Raw genomic sequence first — 18,992 nt, forward strand, 5'->3', positions numbered from 1 at the left:
GGAATAAAGAAGTAAACAACTTTAAAAGTCATTTAAGTGTTGGCTTCTTCACAAGAAATTACACATGCTTAGCTTAGATTTCAAAAAAGCAGCGCCCTCCCCCCCCCAAATTATAATTTAAAATATATGCTTCCCCTCTACATAGCTCGGGAGTCATCGCTCAGGCTACTACTGAGTTTTTAAAAAAAAACAAAAAACTGAAGAAGGGATGGATACCCAACAAAATCTCTTAAAGGAATTTCAACAGAAAGAATAATAATAAAAAGTACCTGCACATGCCAAAAAAATTACAAAACCCAATAAATACAGAAATTATTGCACAGTTAAAAGGCTCCACAATTTTTACTGCCTTAATCAACCCTCGGGTTTCCATAGGACTTCGCAGACACAGGTTAGGTTGGAGGGCCGCCTCCCCTGGGGCCCCAGGGGCTCGCAGGGGGTACCGAGCGGCGACGGCGACACGGAGGCAAGTGTCAGGTCAGCATTCTCTCGCTTGGCGACGGGGCTACTGTACAGGTGCGCGGGGGCCGCGCGCGCTTAGCTCCTCTCGGCCTGCTCGATTTTGACGTCGTTAGTCAGCAAGTGCTCGCCATGCCACTTTTTCATGTGTTTCTCCAGGGTGCTGTAGACGCTGAAGGGCATCTGGCAGATGTCGCAGCGGTACACCTCCTTGCCGATCTGCCCGTGCGTCTTCATGTGGCGCGTGAGCTTGCTGCTCTGAGCGCACGCGTAGTTGCACAGCTCGCACTTGTAAGGCCGCTCGCCGGTGTGGCTCCGCCGGTGCACCGTCAGGTTGCTGCAGTTCTTGAACACCTTGCCGCAGTACTCGCACGTGTCGCTGCGCCGGCCCTCCTTGGAGCTCGGCCTCCCGGGGCCCGGGCCGCCCAGGTGCGGCGTGCTGCCCCCGCTGGCCGTGCCGCTGCGGCCCGACAGCCCGCCGTCCAGCAGGTCCCCGGGCGGCGTGGAGAAGCGCAGGCTGCCGTTCTCGGACGAGTGCTCGGACGACGTGGCAAAGGGCGACTGGCGCGCGTCCGTGAAGCCCAGGAAGGGGTCCTTCATGAAGTGCCGTGACGCCGCGTAGCCCACGAGCCACTGCGAGTACACGTTCTCCGACGGGATGAGCGCGGCGGGCGGCAGCTCCAGGTCCTTCTCCACCTTGATGCGCTTGGCCGCGCTGTTGAGCCCGGGGCTGGGCAGCGGCGCCGGCTTGCGCGGGAAGAGGCCCGGGAAGGGCTCAGCGCCCGGAGCAAAGCCGCCGCCGCGCCCGTTGACTGCGCCGCCCGGGCCCGCATCGCCGCAGCCGCCCGCGTCGTCGTCGTCACCCGGGTCCCCGCCGCCCGCCGAGCGCTTCAGGAAGGCGCCGCGCTTCTGCTTGTCGGCCAGCAGCTCGCCATAGGGCGGCAGCGCGCCCAGGCCCACGTTCTCCATGACCTTGCCCAGCACCAGCGCCTTCTCGTCGGCCAGCGCCTTGGCCGCCCCGCCCACGCCACCGCCCGTGCCCGGCACCCCAGCCACGCCGCCACCACCGCCACCGCCGCCGTTCTCCCGGTTACGGCTCAGCTCCGAGTCCATGCTGAAGCTCGACTCGGGCCGGCTCTCGTTCTCCAGCAGCAGCTCCTCCTCCTCGTCCTCCTCCTCCTCATCCTCCTCCTCAGGCTCGTGGCCCAGCGACGGGTCGCTCTCGTGGTGGCGGAAGTCGCCGTCGGCCGCCTTGAGGCCCTCGCCGGCCAGCTCGCTGGTGCCGGGCTCCGGGGAGCTGGCGGCCGAGAGCCCGTCGTCGGAGCGGCCGGCCAGTGAGCCGGCCTTGTGCATGTGCGTCTTCATGTGGCGCTTGAGCTTGCTCGCCTGCGAGCACGCGTGGTCGCACAGCTGGCACTTGTAGGGCTTCTCGCCCGTGTGGCTGCGCCGGTGCACGATGAGATTGCTCTGGAACTTGAAGGTCTTGCCGCAGAACTCGCACGACTTGCTCTTGGCCGGCGGCTGGGGTGGTGGCGTGCCGCCGGGGGGCATGGGCGGCAGCGGCGGAGTGCTCAGGAACGGGGACTTGGGGCTGGGCTGGAAGGGGTTCAGGAGCCGGTGCATAGGGTTGCCGCGGCCCGGGGACACGGGCGGCGGCGTGGAGCTGTTGCCCGCCAGCTCGCGGAGCCGCCGCGAGAAGTCCATGGCGGGCGAGTCGATGGCCATGGGGTTCAGGCGCATGACTCGGTCGAAGGCACTGGGGTGCTGGGCGACGAGCCCCATCTCCTCGGCGCTGAGGCGGTGCGGGTCCAGGTGGTGGCGCGGCGGCGGGCTGAAGAGCGGCGGCGTGCCGGGCAGTCGGCCCTCGCCGAAGCCCGGGTGGTCCCGCAGGATGGGGCCCGTCATGCGCAGCAGGTTGAAGGGGTTGCTGTCGCCCAGGAAATTCATGAGCGGGGACTGGGCCACGGCCTCGGGCCCGAGCGGCGGCGGGATAGTGAGCCGCGGCGTGAGCGAGCTGCTGGCCGGCCCGGGCTCCAGGTAGATGCGGAAGCCGTGCGTGTTCTGCGCGTGCTGCAGCAGGAACCACGCGCTGTTGAAGGGCTGCTTGCATGTTGTGCAAATGTAGCTGGAAGGCTCATCTTTACCTGGGGAGACACACGGACGGAAAGGCAGAGAGAGCGTGAGAAGCGGAGGACGGGGGCTTGCGCACCACGGGGCCACTGACCTGGAGGCGAGCCGGGGCCGAGTGCGTCCCAGGACCCGCGGCCCTTGAGGGCGGCAGGAGCGGGACGGCTTCTGAGCAGGCCCAGGCCTGCGACCCCCTGGCAGGTCCCCAGCAGAGGGGCTGAAGAAGCCTGCTCTGTGGGCTGGCCGCCCCGGCAAAGCCCGGACCAGGCATGCGACCTCAGCAAGTTACTGCAATTCGGTAGACATCCCTCTGTGCCCCTAAAATACGGTGTCCTTAAGCCCATCACCTCAGAAGCCAAAGGAGATGTGTTTGTGAGAATGCCTGATTCCAGTAATAGGAAGTATGGGAATGCTGGACTGCATAAAAGATAGCAGGGCAGATTTCAGCCGTTCAGGGCTACCTTCACACTGGCCACGGTCTAGACCAGGGATTGTCAAGCAAGGCACTACTGACATGTAGACCCTGATGATTCTCTGCCTGGGGGCCGGGGGCCGCCCTGGGCTTTGTAGGATGTTCAGCAGCATTCCTGGCCTCTACCCACTAGAAGCCAGTAGCACTCCCTCCCCTCCCAGTCATGAGGATCCAAAATCTCTCCAGGGGCTTCCCTGGTGGCGCAGTGGTTGAGAGTCCGCCTGCCGATTCAGGAGACACGGGTTCGTGCCCCGGACCGAGAAGATCCCACATGCCGCGGAGCGGCTGGGCCCGTGAGCCATGGCCGCTGAGCCTGCGCGTCCGGAGCCTGTGCTCCGCAACGGGAGAGGCCACAACGGTGAGGCCCGCGTACCACAAAAAAAAAAAAAAAAAAAAATCTCTCCAGGCATTGCCAAACCTCCCTGGGCGGGGGGGGCAAAACTGTCCCCTCCCCCCCCAGTCACTGACTAGGCAATCTTTTTTTTTTTTTTTTTTTTTTTTTTTGCGGTACGCGGGCCTCTCACTGTTGTGGCCTCTCCCGTTGCGGAGCACGGGCTCCGGACGCGCAGGCTCAGCGGCCATGGCTCACGGGCCCAGCCGCTCCGCGGCATGTGGGATCTTCCCGGTCCAGGGCACGAACCCGTGTTCCCTGCATCGGCAGGCGGACTCTCAACCACTGCGCCACCAGGGAAGCCCGTAGGCAATCTTTGATCCAAGAAAGTTCTAAGAAGCATAAATCAAACCAAATCGCCTTGCGAACATTTTAAGAGAAACGGCTGATACCTCTGCATCACTCAGGATTTTAACTACAGGAAATCCCAGGGTTTCATACAGCAGGGTCCGTGCAGAAAGTGCCGTCAGATTTAAACACGGATGCGTAGGAACAGAAGGAATTCAGCATGTCATGAACATCACTGCTGGGTGACAGCTGCCCCCCACCATTGCCCTCCTGGCCTCACACACACACACACACACACACACACACACACACACCCCTAACCACCGTGTGGAATCTGGCCTCCAGAGACCCCTGGAGAGGGGGAGGGGTGAGGTCCTTTGCCAGAAACACTGAGTGAAAGAATGTCACATCTGACAGGACGGTCAGGATTAATGGTGGCAAGTGTGGATTTGTTACAAACTGGCTCTGGTGACATTGGGAGCCCGTCAGTGGACGCTGGTGGCATGGAGCCAAAACGTCCCTGTCTTTGTCCATCATTAGGGTCATCACAAAATGGAGCCTGGACCTTCCAACCAGAACCTCTTTTGTGGCCAACGTCCTCAACCTGCGGGTGAAGCTGGCTGCTTCTCCAGCCTGAACCTCTTCTCCTCATGCTTCACGTGAACAGGACAAGTGTGGGCAGGTCCTGCCTTCCAACATCAGATTTGCTCACTGGCTGGGAAAGGAAAAGGAACACGACATCACAGCCGAGATCTTGAAAAACCCCTTATTGTTTTTTCAAACCTTCTCGTACCTGGAAGATTTTAACGCTGATAAAGCACGGTAGCCGCAAGCTCCCTGGTGGAGCCAAACGTGCATGTTAATTTCCATACCCTGTATCAGGAAGGGGAGGGGGGAGTACACGGGGCAGGCTGGAGCAGACAATCCCCATCTCAGCCACTCCCTGGAAGATTAAGGACTTCTGAAATCCCGTACAGAAATGTATTTTTTTGGTTTTCCAGCCACAAATTATGTTTCTTGGGGGCTTCACCCTTAGCAGTAAAATCCAAGTGGCTCTGGGACCAAACGTCCCAAGTTCCATACAGGTTAAACTTGACCTCTCCCAAGGTCCAAGGTCCAAGGGGCCTGGACCTCCCTGAGCCATGCAGTGTGTGCGGGCTGTCCAGGGGGCAGGGGGGCAGGGTGGAGATTCTCCCAGACACAGAAGCAACCGGGCCACATCACCCATCACTGGAAACCAAGACCTGCCTTCCAGGTCTGGTGGTCTATGGGCATCACTGCACGCTCGTGTGCAATAGGACATGTGTCTGTGTGTTTGGTAGTGAGGAGACCAAGAGGGGTGTGGGGGGCAGGGAGGCCAAAAAGGAAAAAAGAATTCCGAAGGTCAGCTTCACCTCACTTTTAAACACAGCTCCAGGAGAACTTCGGAGGCAATTTTCTTTCTCCAGGGTGTCTGGGTAACTTCCTCCTCCCAGTATGTCTGTGTAATTCAGTTCCCCATGCTGGAGCCCCTGGGGAGAATTTCCCCACCTGGAAACGTGGCCTTTCCTTCCCAAGGCCCTGGGCGGCCGTGGTCCTTGCTGCGGAAGCAGTAGGCCACACGGACACCCCAGCCTTCCCATCCTGCGTGCCACCCCACTATGGCAGAGAGCGCCAGCTTCTTGGAGGCACCATCTCCTGTCCTGGCTTATTAGTAAACGCATGTGGGGAACAGAAGTCTTCACCTCAGACGGCCTCATGGGAAAGCTGGCCAGAAGCCATAATATTTAGAGTCGTCTGCAAATCCTTTTCTGGAGCAAGGCAGAATAAATAAGTAATAAATAAGAAGATAAAGGAAAAGTCCCTTTCGGACCCAGGAGCTAATACCACAAATGAAGCACCACCTCCCACAAGGTCATAGATCTTCCAATTAAAGATCACTCTGTACCCTTCACCTCTGCTGCAGCCACTCTCATTAACCAAACTACTGCACACAGCTGCTCTGGTTTCTCATGTTTTTAAGACGGGCCGCCTCCCTTCCCCCAATCTCTTTTTTCTTCATCTTCATTTCCTTGGGTCTCTCCAGAGCACTTCCTGTTTCTTCTTCTGATGGCTACACATTTTCTAGAAAGTTCTACTGCCCGTGAGGAATGTGGGTATCAGAAGACAATGCAAAACTCTTAGGCAGGCCAGGAATGAAATGGCCAATTAAAAAATATATATTTTTAAACTCAAACGGCAGTTGCTGAGAAGCATGTAGCTGCATGTTCTAAAGAGTTCAGATGTTTCCACGTTTTGTTTAAAAAAAAAAAAAAAAGAGCAAAAGACACTGCTAAAACTCTAACTTGGAGCAACCGGGAGGAAGTTAACTGTCCGGAATTCACCATCAGGGGGAGAAAAGCTCTGTGTGTATCCCTTGAAGAGGATTCCAGGGTCCCTCGTCAAGCCAGGGTAAGCTCTTTTCCCGCACCCCTGAACCCACCTGGCTCCCACACTTCTCTCCACGCCATGGCAAGATTCACTGCAGGTGCCGGTCTTCCCAGGATCTGACAGCTTCCAATGTTTTTAAAATCTCCCAGCCCTCAAAGGCCCTCCCTAGACAATGCACCTTCCACTCTCCTTCGGAACATTTTTCTGTTCAAATACTCACTAAATATTTTAAAGCCCCAACACACACAGTCACCAACGGCTCATTTTTAAATGCAGCGGAAGACCCTCGGTGAGAGGGCTGTTTTGGACTCAGGGCTGTCCCCACTCTTGGAGCTCAGGGCCACCTGCCCAGAGGTGAGCTGGAAGCTCTACCACGTGCCGACTTTGCTGGTGGCCCAGACAGGATCCACATCCCGACACGCTGCCACTGTGGCTGCCGACGTTCCAACTGAGAGGTCGACGCCTAGGTTATTTTGAAGCGACTTACCCAGCGACGCCAAAACTGGCCTACAGGCCTAGAAACGTCAGCTGCATTTGGATCACTACATCAGGCTTGGAGGCTCAGAACCCAGGGCCCGTGTCTTGTTTGCTTGCTTCCTTCCTTTTTCCTTCCTCAGACATTTTTGGTATCCATTGGCAGAAACCCACACTGGGTCTTCCTTTGCTCTCCTGGCTTTCAAGGGAGGCCCTGTGTTTTTCTCAAATTCAAAACCCTCCCTGCGATCTCTGTTAAAGAGAACCCTGGGGGCTTCCCTGGTGGCGCAGTGGTTGAGGGTCCGCCTGCCGATGCAGGGGACATGGGTTCGTGCCCCGGTCTGGGAAGATCCCACGTGCCGCGGAGCGGCTGGGCCCGTGAGCCATGGCTGCTGAGCCTGCGCGTCCGGAGCCTGTGCTCCGCAACAGGAGAGGCCACAGCAGTGAGAGGCCCGCCTACCGCAAAACAAAACAAAAAAAAAAATAAGAGAGAACCCTGGACAGCAGCGTGAGTTCATACCTCCGCCTTGACATTCCCAGCAGAGTGATGTTGATCAAGTCACTTAACCTCTCTGAGCCTCTTGTTTCCTCATCAGTAGAGTGGGAATAACATAGCTGCTTCCAAAGAGGGCTGGGGGAGCAAATGAGATCGTGCATGTGGACACACCCTACAAAATTCACACATCACTACGCACATGTTATGGTTGGGCTTTGCATGTTTTGTTTCTTATTATCCATCTTGTACCTGGCAGTGGATGTTTCAGGGATGCCTTTCAGTGTAACTCTGGCAGTAATAAAACCCTGGAGGAACTTTCTTTTCTTTTTTCTTTTTTAACATCTTTATTGGAGTATAATTGCTTTACAATGGTGTGTTAGTTTCTGCTTTATAAGAAAGTGAATCAGCTATACATATACATACATCCCCATATCTCCTCCCTCTTGTATCTCCCTCCCACCCTCCCTGTCCCACCCCTCTAGGTGGTCACAAAGCACCGAGCTGATCTCCCTGTGCTATGTGGCTGCTTCCCACTAGCTATTTTACGTTTGGTAGTGTGTATATGTCCATGCCACTCTCTCACTTCGTCCCAGCTTACCCTTCCCCCTCCCCGTGTCCTTAAGTCCATTCTCTACATCCGCGTCTTTATTCCTCTCCTGCCCCTAGGTTCTTCAGAACCCTTTTTTTTTTTTTTTTAGATTCCATATATATGTGTTAGCATACGGTATTTGTTTTTCTCTTTCTGACTTACTTCACTCTGTGTGACCGTCTCTAGGTCCATCCACCTCACTACAAATAACTCAATTTCGTTTACTTTTATGGCTGAGTAATATTCCATTGTATATATGTGCAACATCTTCTTTATCCATTCATCCGATGATGGACACTTAGGTTGCTTCCACGTCCTGGCTATTGTAAATAGAGCTGCAGTGAACATTGTGGTACATGACTCTTTTTGAATTATGGTTTTCTCAGGGTATATGCCCAGTAGTGGGATTGCTGGGTCGTATGGTAGTTCTGTTTTTAGTTTTTTAAGGAACCTCCATACTGTTCTCCATAGTGGATGTATCAATTTACATTCCCACCAGCAGTGCAAGAGGGTTCCCTTTTCTCCATACCCTCTCCCCTGGAGGAATTTTAATGCAGCCTGCCTAATGCATTAGAGGTTCCAGGGAAGTAGAAACTTGCAAACGTTGAGGAAACGTCATTTTTTATTGTGAGTCTTGGGAACCAACACGCAACTGGGCTCCTGCAATGAAGTGCTACCTCCCCACCACCTCTGCTAGTAGGAGTTTTTTTTTTCTTTTTTTAATGAGCATTTAAATAATTGTTCTTCCTTATTATGCTGGTTAATAATACCAATAAAGGTATCAGGAACGTTCAATATAAAGCACACCTTTAATTGAGTTATTATTCAATAAAAAGGCCATAATTGAGAGCAATAATTTAAGAGGGCTCTCCTAAGGCCAAGTGATACCCAGTAGAAGGGTATTCCTGCCTGCAGGGGATTTAGTGGTTCACGGCTGCTCAAAAGCCACAAGCAGATACCACCTCCCAGCTCAAACAGGGCCTGGGGTGATCACCAGCCAGGGCCTTTCTCCTCCCAAAGCTGGAGGCAAAAATGAGAGTCCTGACACTTGGACACTGAAGAAAGAACTGGGTCTTGGCTTCACGTGGCCCTCTACAGTTTGCAAAGCACTTGACAGTTGGTTTGGCATTTTCACAGCCATTAGCGCATTTCATCGTCACTCACACAACCGCTGAGGGAGGCCAGGCAAGGACCACCTCCCTGCTGGCACGTGATGGTGCTACAGCTCAGAGAGGCAGAATCCTCCAGCCAGCAAGGGGAGGGCCACGTCCCTGCCCAGGCTTCCAGAGCCCTGGCTCCATCCCAGCTGCACCCCCCAGCACCACCTGAGATCGTTCTCTTTACACTTGTCAGGGCCTGTTTCACAATGAAAAGGTCCTCCTGGCACACTGTGTGTGTCCTCCCAGTGAAGGGCACCGATTACCCTTTGATGGAGCCCAGTCGGGTCCACCACGGGCCTTGTCCCTGGAGTGGAGATGTTTAAGAGAACAGGTGAGCCTACAGGGCAACATGCCACTCAGGACCTGGCGAAGGGGTCATGAGACACCGGCAGCCAGATTCTGGGGAAGGCTGTTAGATCCAGGGTCTCCCTGTGGCAGGCCCCTTCCCCTCTCTGGATTTTAGGTTCCCCAGTGCCCAAGGAGAGGGCTGGATTCATTGGCCGACCACCCAATCCTCCTCCAGAATCTATGCCCGCTAGCAATGCCATCTCCTCAGTGCCCAAATGTTAATAATTATTGTCACTATTATCTCTAGATGTGTAGACCCCTTATTAGTTTAAAGACTGTCTTCCCTTTCATGATCCCAGAAAGAAAATGTCAGTTGGTCTCCTTGGGGAACTCTGTAAGTTTTGTGTTCATATTGTTTCTGAGCACAGTCACCTATGAAATCTATAAGCACCCCTGCTTGTTCTGAAAGCCTCCTATCAAACAAAACCTCAGCCTCTCCAAGAGAGAAGGTGGAGCTAAGGGAAGAATAACAGCAGTAACAAGAAACCATTATTAAACCCTTACATGAGCTGCCTGCAGCTAAGGAGAACTGTCCTCACAACTCCCAAGGTCAAGAACTATCATCAGCACCATTTCACAGATGAGGAAACTGAAGACTGGAAGAGATAAAGTGATCAGCCCAGAGCCACACAGCCAGCTGTGCTCTAGCTAAAAGCTTAGTCAAAAGAGGAAAGGGTGCAGACCTGGGCCCCTCCCAAGCCAAAGGACCCCAGGGTAGGAGACAGGGCAGTTGTGTGTGCCTCGGGATCTTACCTTTCGTTCCAGCCACGTGCTAGTGAAATGTGGAGACGTGTTGTTCTCGGCTAGAATTGCAACAACTTGGTGAAATCAGGCCAACTATCTCATGGAAAAGTAATAGATGCCCTTTGTTGGGTGTTGGTTCTGGTGGTGACGGCAGTTGCACTACTACTACTATAAATGGTCTCCCTGGTGATGAAGTGCTGAGCCAGCCTCAGTCTAACACAGCCAATGCCCCTCCGCCAATGCCCATGGCAGACATTGCCAATCCATCCCCACACTCCCCCACCAGGCCTCAGAATCCTCTTTAACCCAGAGCTCCAGACAGCCATTACCACCACAGAGTGTTTGTCTGCCTCTTTGCCGTCCCTGGATCCCAGCTCACATAAGCCTACTAAGTGGGGGGACCAAGATAGATAGAGCTGAGTGGACTAGGTAGCAGGATGAGTCCTGCTGAGAGCAATGCCTACGCTTGCCTTTCATTCATTCATTGAACACGTAGGAGCTGGGCACCCTTTATCCACTAGGTATTCTGCTGGTATCGAGGGATGCAGCTCTCGAATTCCAGGGGGAGACGAGAGCACCTAATAACCCTCTCAGTTATTTCATGAAAAGTATGAGTGCTGCTAGGACCAAGCTCAAGGTGCTGAGAGAGAAAAGCATGCAAGGGCTTGGCTGACTTTGGGGTTTAGAACCTGCATCACCCCATGTAGTCTCATGATAACTCTCTGCCCGTGACCACACAGGAGCAATAAGGGAGGCTCAGAGACTGCAAGTAAGTTGCTGGAGGCCACATGACTGGCCTTGGGTCATTTATTGAAAATTCATCCTCTGGTCTGGCTTCTAAGCTCCCTGAGGACCGGGGCTGAGCTGATCTTGTCCACTGCCGCAACTCCGGCCACCAGCAGGGTGACAAACGCACACATGCTTCAGAATTGCCGGTGCCTGTGTCAGCTGTGTTCTGTCTGTTTGCTCCCCCGTGGTCAACGTGGCTAAAGTCATCACAGCCAGAACAAGGGCGTCTGCCCAGGTCTGGGTGAACCTTCCCAGGCTGCACAGTCTGCCCTCCAGGCGAGGCCGCCTCTGGAGCAGGACCCCGCCCAGCATGCCCACGCCTCTCCGCTGGCTGTGTTCCAACCACCAGAGGATGCTGGGATCCAGGTGACTCCAAAGAACCCAGACGCTCTGCCACCGCCCCCATCCACCTCTAAGCCGCCCTGGCAGAGTGGGCGAGCAGGCCAGCGATCCTCCCAAATCACAGCCCTGACGGCCGCTGCTGCCCGGAGGAAGCACCAGGCTCTCAGCCTTCAGGATCCGGCCGGACTCACTGCCCACTCACGCGCTGGCCCCCCACCCTCCTGGTCCTCTCCTTGCCCGTGCATCTCACACATCCTTGCACCTGCCGTTTCAGCTGCCTGGAATACCTGCCTGTCCTCCTCTCCCTGCAAAACATCTTCTTAGACACAGCCCAAGCGTAGCCCCCTCTGAATCCCCATAGCCTTGGGGGTCATTACCTGCCTTTGACTCTGGTGGGCTTGACTCACATACCACTGCATGTGTCAGAGGTGGCCTTGTGGGCGCTCACAGCCACTCTGGAAAGTGGGCTCTAATCCAGATCTTATATAAAAGAGAAACTCAGTCCATCACAGTTAAGTGAGGGGCCCCGGGTCAGGCAGCCTGTGGGTCACAGAGCCCAGATTCACAGCTGGGTCTGAGCCCAGGGCCTGGGTCGTGTCTGACACACAACTGGCTGCCCCTCCACCGGGCCTGCAAACTCCGCCGTAACCGGCCCTGGACCAGCCACAGCACACCATTCCACCGGCCCCCGCGCACACCAGCGAGCTGGCCGGTGCCACAAGCTGGAGGCTCTGTGCAGGAAATGCCACGTGGAGCTTGGCTGAGAATCGAGAGGCCCCACGAGTAAGAAACCTCACCCCGCTGCGGTCCACTCACCCTGAGAGTGTCCATGCGGCAGAGGTCAGCTTTGTGCTTCCGATGCCCCGAGTTACCTCGGGCTGGAGGACTGGGCCTTCAGGCTTCACCACAGCCTCAAACTGAGGCCCCAGCATCCCCCTAGACAGCCAGGGGCACAAGAACCCCAGCAGAGCAAAAGCAGCATCCTGGGAAGTTATACTAAGGCCAAGGAAATCTAATCTTGTCCCAAATGGTCTAGGGACATCCCTTTCCCATTCATTCATTCATTCACTCATCCATCCGGTCACCATGTGCCAGGCGCTAGGACCCACAACAGGACCTACTTACTCGGAGGGGTCAGCCACAGGTGGGGGTCGGGGGGGCAGCGGTGGGTTAAGCTGTGGACACAAAGGATCCTGAGGCAGAGCAGCATCTGCCGAGGTACCTCAGAGCATCCAGGGAAGAGGCAGGCAGGAAACACCGCGTGGAGGTGAGTTCAAGCCAGACACAAGGAAAGTGGCACCTGCCCAGATCCAGCAGGGAAGGCACTCGGGGTGGAGAGCCCTGTGTGAGCACCCTCGGGGTGCACCAAAGAGAAAGCCGCTCTGTTGGCTGCAGAAGCAGGCAGGGGCGGGGAGATGGGAGAGGCGATGAGAAAGGCAAGGACCTGCGGAGAACTGTGCAAGCGTTTCCATCCGATGCATCCCCTGCTCGTTCTGCAGGGTTTCCCGTGCAGGGCTGTCCGCACTCACCCACACCCACCCTCCAAACCCAGGGCTAAATCGTAAACGTGAAGAAGATGCCCCTCTCTCAGTGTCCTCATTCTCTTCCTAAAAAGCCAGGAAGCCCCTCAGGACAACACCCAAGGTTGCCCAACACTACATCTGCACCCAGAAACCGCACCACTGGAGCAAAAGCTGAGAGGCTCTTCTCCACATGTCTGTTCATTTGCTCCTTCCTCCCTTCCTACCTTTACTCTACACATGCAGGCAGCGTGTGTCGTCTGCCAGGCCCGCACTGAGCTCAGGAGGGATATGCCCACGCAGAGCCTGCGGTCCAGGACAAGAGGCTCTTGACTCCACAAACATGCAGTAAGGGCTCAGGCCGCTAGTTCACTAAGAAAGGATGTGCCACACGGTGCAGGGCCCTGAGGAGGAGAGACTGACGTCCTGGGAGGATCGGGGGAGACTTCTCGCAGGAGGAGACCCTGGAGCTCAGCTCAGAAGGAAAAATGAGTCCATTGTGCAGAGAAAGGGCAGAAAGTGTGTGCCCAGTGGAAGAAACTGCAGGCACAAAAGCATGGAGGTGGGATCTTAAGATTCGCGGAGGGGAGGACCTGGATGTGGAACTGAAGAGGCGATGCAGGATCCACCTGAGGAGGCTCTGAAAACAGGCAAAGAAACTGATCTGGAGAGAGACCAAATTCCATTGCTGCAAATTCCATCACAATGAAAACTTTGATTTTTTTTTTTTTAATGAAGATTTCCAAGCCCACACTCAAGGTCTATTTGAATCACGAACTGTTCAGTACAACAAAATCTCAGTACAACGAAAGGATGGAGGTAAACCCCTCGGAGAGTTTGGTTGCAGACCAGACCTGCCCTTCCCAAACTAAGAAACCATAATGTATAAAGAAATGAAACTGGGGGGTGGAAAACACAAAGAGGGAACTTCAAGTACAATCTATGAGGATCACTAGCTTAGGAAGCGCGGTGGCTTCTAAATCACCCTCTCCAGCAGAAGTTCTATTATTCCAGCAAGCCTCTTATCTGAACACCCACGGCTGGGAAGCCCGCCTTCAGGAATGGGGTGGTCCGGACTCTTGGGACTGAACTATGAAAACTGAACTACGGCTGCAAGCCCCATACACCCCAGATTTCCCCCAAACAGTCTTGACTTCAACTGCTTGATTCTGTGGTCACACCAGGTGTGCAGTTCAGGCTCAGGAAACAGCCACCCAGCCCTGAAACAAAGCAACACCTCTAACTGTGGAGGGGGCATCTCGGGGCAGGGTGAGAACCGTGGTGTTTGCTAGTCAGATGGAAGAGCCAGAGGCAAGACCCACAGCATGATTTTATACGTGGCAACTCATTTACGGCATTCTGGAAAAACTACAGCGCACTCCCCAAGAGCATCTGTATACAGTTCCCCCGCTTTACACCAGGCTCTCACATGCGCTGGAGATAATGTCTTCCCCGAGATAGATGAATGCATCGCCAGGCTCCCTTGAAATCTGCTTTCTGTAGACTTCTCTGAAAAGGACCTACACTTTTCCAGTGCGTGTTGGTGGACTGAGAGATGAACGTACTTCCTCAACCCTTTCCCCCCCAATATAGGGTTTTCTGAAAGGATTCTAGAATTCTGGGGATGGGAATTTAGCAGAGAACGTGAAGAGGAGGCACAGAGCAAACCATCCTTATCAGTTAATGGAAAAATAAAGAGTGAATTAAGAAAGAAACAGGCAAAACCCATCACACAGTGAGCTGCTTGGGTGCTTGAGCGCTGGTGTGTGCACAGGTGTGTACACACGCCAAGCACATCTCACACACACATTCTGGCTGACACCGGAAGTCTCCCTTCTCTGTAATTCACGACTTCCTTCACGAGGCAGGTCTCCATCCTTCCCTTCCTTAAATCCCCAGAAGTCTCCACATTCCACCCCAAGAAGTATTGCAGGGGCAGTAAACCTCGTTTTAACGGAGCCTCGATGCCGAGTTACACGGGTTAGCTAACGCAGAGGGGACCCATAGCCACACACCGCAAACAAGCAGTAATATATTACGTAGACTGTTCTGAGCGGCGTGCGTTAGAGCAAAAGTGTGCGGGTCCGCTGGGATTGATAAAACACAAGGAAACAGCAGATGCGCACCTGTAAATTTGTCTCATTTGTCTCTGAAGCGAAAGGTTATTCCCTTGTTCGGAATTGGTGATAAAAACATGCTAGCCCAAGGTTTGTGGAGAATATCTGAATATTTAAGTTGTGTATAATGATAGGCGATTATAGGATAAAAACTGGGCCTTATGAATGGGGGGAGCACTGTCTGGATCACCAAGTACTTTCCACCGCTGAGTCACTTATCTTTAATGCACAAGCACTTCCATGCCACATGCCCCCCGCCCCCCCACAAAAGGGCTGCAGGGACTGTTACCAGACCCCACTGCCACGAACCGGTAACCACCCAAGCTTGACTTTGCCTGGGTGGGTGGATTCTTTTCTTTTGTCTTTTCTTTTTTTAGTTTTGTTTTCTTAAATATGTCTAGTACCTCCCTCTAACCAAGAGCCGAGACTGAAGTCACGCCCCTCCAGGACAACCTCCTCCAGTAGGCCATCTTTCCGGACCCGGAGCCCAGGCCAGGCGTAGGGAGGGGCCTCTGCCCCCGTGTGGGCACCCTGCTCCCCAGCACCCTCCCTGGAGGCGAGCAGGGGGGCTGGCAGGAAGCACCAGCTGTGCCACGCGCCCGGGCTGGCACCTTGGCATCCTGGCTGGAGCCGAGGTGCCCGCCTGGCCCCATCCAGGTTAACCAACTGCAATGTTACAGTAACTCCAGACAGCCTGTCACCGAGCACAAAAGTCACCAGCGAGTGAATGTTCTTTTCTGCACCACAATTAAGACGAATCAATACGACGGGCCACAAATGGTATTTTACTCTCAATAAGAACTCGAGCTGAGTTTATTCAGAATATTTTAGCGCTTCCCCGGGGGATTTTGGGCCGACGCAGATGGCAAATAAAGTACTCAGCCTAAGGCTACAGCACATTATGGTAATTCTAATGTCAGATGTACTTTAATATACAGCTCTATTTAATCACCCCATTATTTCACATTTCCATATGAAAAACCTGCGGCACTTCTGCGGTGCTTTGCCTCTGCCACGGTGCCAGCTTCCTGCAGCCCGCGGGCGGTGGGGAGATGGTCATCCTCGCCAGGCACGGCTCACAGTGTCTAAGTTCCCAGATGCCCCTCTGCACAGCAGAGCTGCCCGGCATGATCAGAAAATCAGGGGGTTCAGAGATGCACCAAATGCCACGGGAGGTTATGGGAAAGAGAAACCTAGCAGCCCCCGCACCGTCTGCACACAGGTTCACACACACATGCAGGGGTGTGTACACACACACACACACACACACACACACACACACACGGGTGAGGGCTCACCGCTCAGCCTCTCTCCAAACACCAATAACCCCAGCAATGTGGCTGGGTTTCCCAGTGGTTAGACCCAACCAAGGCACTGGGCTGGACCAGACGCGCCTCCTGCACGTGCTTGTCACAGCACTGCCCCACACCCCCACCCCACAAGGGCAGAGGAAGGCGGCAGCAACGCAAGGGCGGGAGGAAATGTGCAGGGGCAAGCGGAGGCTGGCTGGCGACAGAGGAGGTGGGGTGGGAGGGGGAGAGGAGCTGCAGCCCAAACCGACTGCACATCTGGAGCCAGGAGGCCCCCAGGATGTCCTGTCGGGTTCGTGCTGGAGAATCTGAAGCTGAGGAGCTCAGGCCCCAGGGGAGGTGGAGTCCCGTGAATTCCAAATGGCTGGAGCACCTCAAGGCTGGCTCGGGCAGCCAGCTGGCGGGAAGAAGCCGGCGGAAGCATGGGTTTTGGCTGAGCCCAGGAAATCACTCTAACGCTGTCACATGCATACTTGGCCACATGGCGTTCCAGAGAAACCCAGCACGAAACCCGCTGACCACCCAATTCTAGATTTCTCAAAGATGGGCTGCTGATGAGTGAAATGAAACCTGGCACCTGGCACCTGACCCTATTGGATGCCCCACTAACTAGTCAACATTTAAGGCCACAGAACAGGATTCCTGTACATGGGTACAGCATATGCCACCCAAATGAGGCCGCTGCTGCCCGTGAGCGGGCCCGGTCCCACTCCTAACATGAGGGAAACAACCTCTAAGGGAAGCAAGGAGGCAGGCGGGGAGAGAGGAAGGAAAGAGAGGCGACAAAACTGAGAAAGTCCTAGTGTACGTTGCCAGAAACACTAGCAAATTCCTCAGAATTGTCCGCTCACCAATAACTATCAGTTACCTAATTCTAGCAGATTTGTCTCATAAGCTCAGTCTGGGAAATTTTTTTTAGAGGAAAACTGCTTGATTATTTGAAGATACAGACTCTGGCTATTCCAAATCCTGCAGGTATCACTGCAACAAACAGCTCACCATCCAGCATCCACCACCCACCATAGTCACCCCTCAAACCAGGATCAGGACTTCTTCTTAAAATACACTTTGGGGGGGGTGGGAAATTCAACAGTGGGAATTCTTTCTCCATTTCCAAGGCCTTTGATTCCACCCTATTATTTTTGGTGATTCGTGAACCTAAAAATAGATACTAATATTCCCCAGTCCTTTTCCTGGCTGTAGCGAGCGCCAGATTGGAAAAAAGAGCTAGAACAGTGGTTCTCAACTGAGGACTATTTTGCCCCTCTCAGGGATTTGGCGATGTCTGGAGATATTTTTGATGGCCACGATTAGGAGGGCGGCGGTGTTACTGGCATCTCGTGGGTAGAGGCAGGGATGCTGCCCAACATCCTACAAAGGTCAGCAGCTCTGGGGCTGCCAATCCAAAGCTAGACGCGCCCCGGCTTCCCCAGCAGCACTGAAGCTGCACCTGGCAAAGCCGACTGCAAGGGGAAAGTGGGAATCGCGGGTAAGAAAGAGAGTGGGAAGGGGAGGAGAAAGAGGGGAGAAAGAGGGTGGAGAGAAACTCTGAGACCAGAGAAGAGAAGGAGGAGGGGCCCACATCACTGACTTTTGGCAGTAAGCGGACTTGTGGAATCCCAGTCAATTTCGTCATTATAGAAATCATATGAATTCCAGAACGGCCTGGAGCTGCAAATATCCGGGGCTCCTAGGGAGCTCTGTGCCTCGTAAAGGGGAATGCCAGCCTCAACAGGCAGAGGGAGCAGGGGGCATTCGAAGTGCCAGCACCCCCTCCCCCCCAGCCTGCCATCAAAACACCGTCCGCCTGATGGACGCCTCCCTCCAGAACTGGACTCGGCCACCAACGCCAGGACGTCAGGGGCTGCCCTAGATTCAGCTGCTCAGACGTGAGCCATGCAACAGCGGCTGCAGGAGATGAAAACCCAAATACACTTCCTGAAGTCAACGAGATAAAAATACAGTTTCTGCTGCGTACACCACTCTTTAACAAGGCAGCAATCCTGATGCGTTGAGGGAGGGGGAGGAGGGAGCAGAGAGGATGACCACGCAAGCTTAAGTCCATTAAAAAAAAAAAACCACGATCCGGAGAGATTACATAAAAAGTACAATTAAGGACCGCTCAGAATCCCGAGGCCTTGGAGAACGTGCTGCCTCCGGAATATTTTTAGAACAACCACTGCAGTGATTCTTCTGAGTTGTAGAAACACTCCCAATCAGAAAGTCAATTTTTCCTCTATTTGCAGAAGTGAGCTGGCTCCACGGGACGGAATGCGTGTGTTTTGCTTGGCGCCTGTTCACGACGCTGTCTTGGCAGCGTTTCCTTGGATCGCGCACGGTGAACCTGGCGCTCACACAGTAGCACTTTCATCTGAAGCGCCCGGGCCACGCTTCCCTAATAACAGCCTGGGAACTGCAAAGCCCCTGCAAGCCCAGCCCTTTACATGGGGAGCAGAGACGGGCTTTCGGGGGGCCCCTCTCGCCACAAGAGGGATTGTAAACTGGGGCTGGGGCTTTCAATAAGGCTGTTAAAAGGCGGAAAATAAAACAATGCCAGCGAGTTCTGGCGACCTTTCACCTCACCCCCCACCACACACACGCACACACACACACACACCCAGCCCTGATGGCTCCTCCTTCCCTCCCACTGACCACACAGGTACCAGATTATCTCTGGACCTTCTGAAGTCTGGATGGGAAGGGACACGGCCACTTCAGAACCTCATCGGGGTTGAGTCCCTTGGGCCTGACAGATCTGATTCTCCTGCTTGGTAGCTTTGGCTGAACGTGAATGCGTGAATTCAACTCTGAGCTACAGTTTCCTTCTCCACGAATGAAGTTAAAACCTGCCTTGAGGCTCTAGGGCACGCGTGTAAAGAATCTTACATCTGGCCGGCACCCAACAGAGGAAGCTACTCATGAGTAAGAATGTGAATGAGTGAATGAATGAGTCAGTG

General features: G+C 54.4%; 1 protein-coding gene across 5 annotated transcripts in view; it reads right to left on the reverse strand.

The window, feature by feature from the left end:
• Positions 1–537: 537 nt before the first annotated feature.
• The window catches only part of BCL11B (BCL11 transcription factor B), a gene marked incomplete at its 3' end in the record, with an annotated part of 90,713 nt that continues 72,258 nt past the window's right edge, over positions 538–18,992 (reverse strand). For all 5 annotated transcript variants that reach the window (XM_079700328.1, XM_079700327.1, XM_079700325.1 and 2 more), the window contains one exon: positions 538–2,603. In XM_079700328.1, the coding sequence (XP_079556454.1) occupies positions 538–2,603 (2,066 nt within the window). The remainder of the gene's footprint in view (positions 2,604–18,992) is intronic.

This window comes from Hyperoodon ampullatus (genome assembly GCF_949752795.1).
Source record: "Hyperoodon ampullatus genome assembly, chromosome: 3".
Classification (NCBI taxonomy): Eukaryota; Metazoa; Chordata; class Mammalia; order Artiodactyla; family Ziphiidae; genus Hyperoodon; species Hyperoodon ampullatus.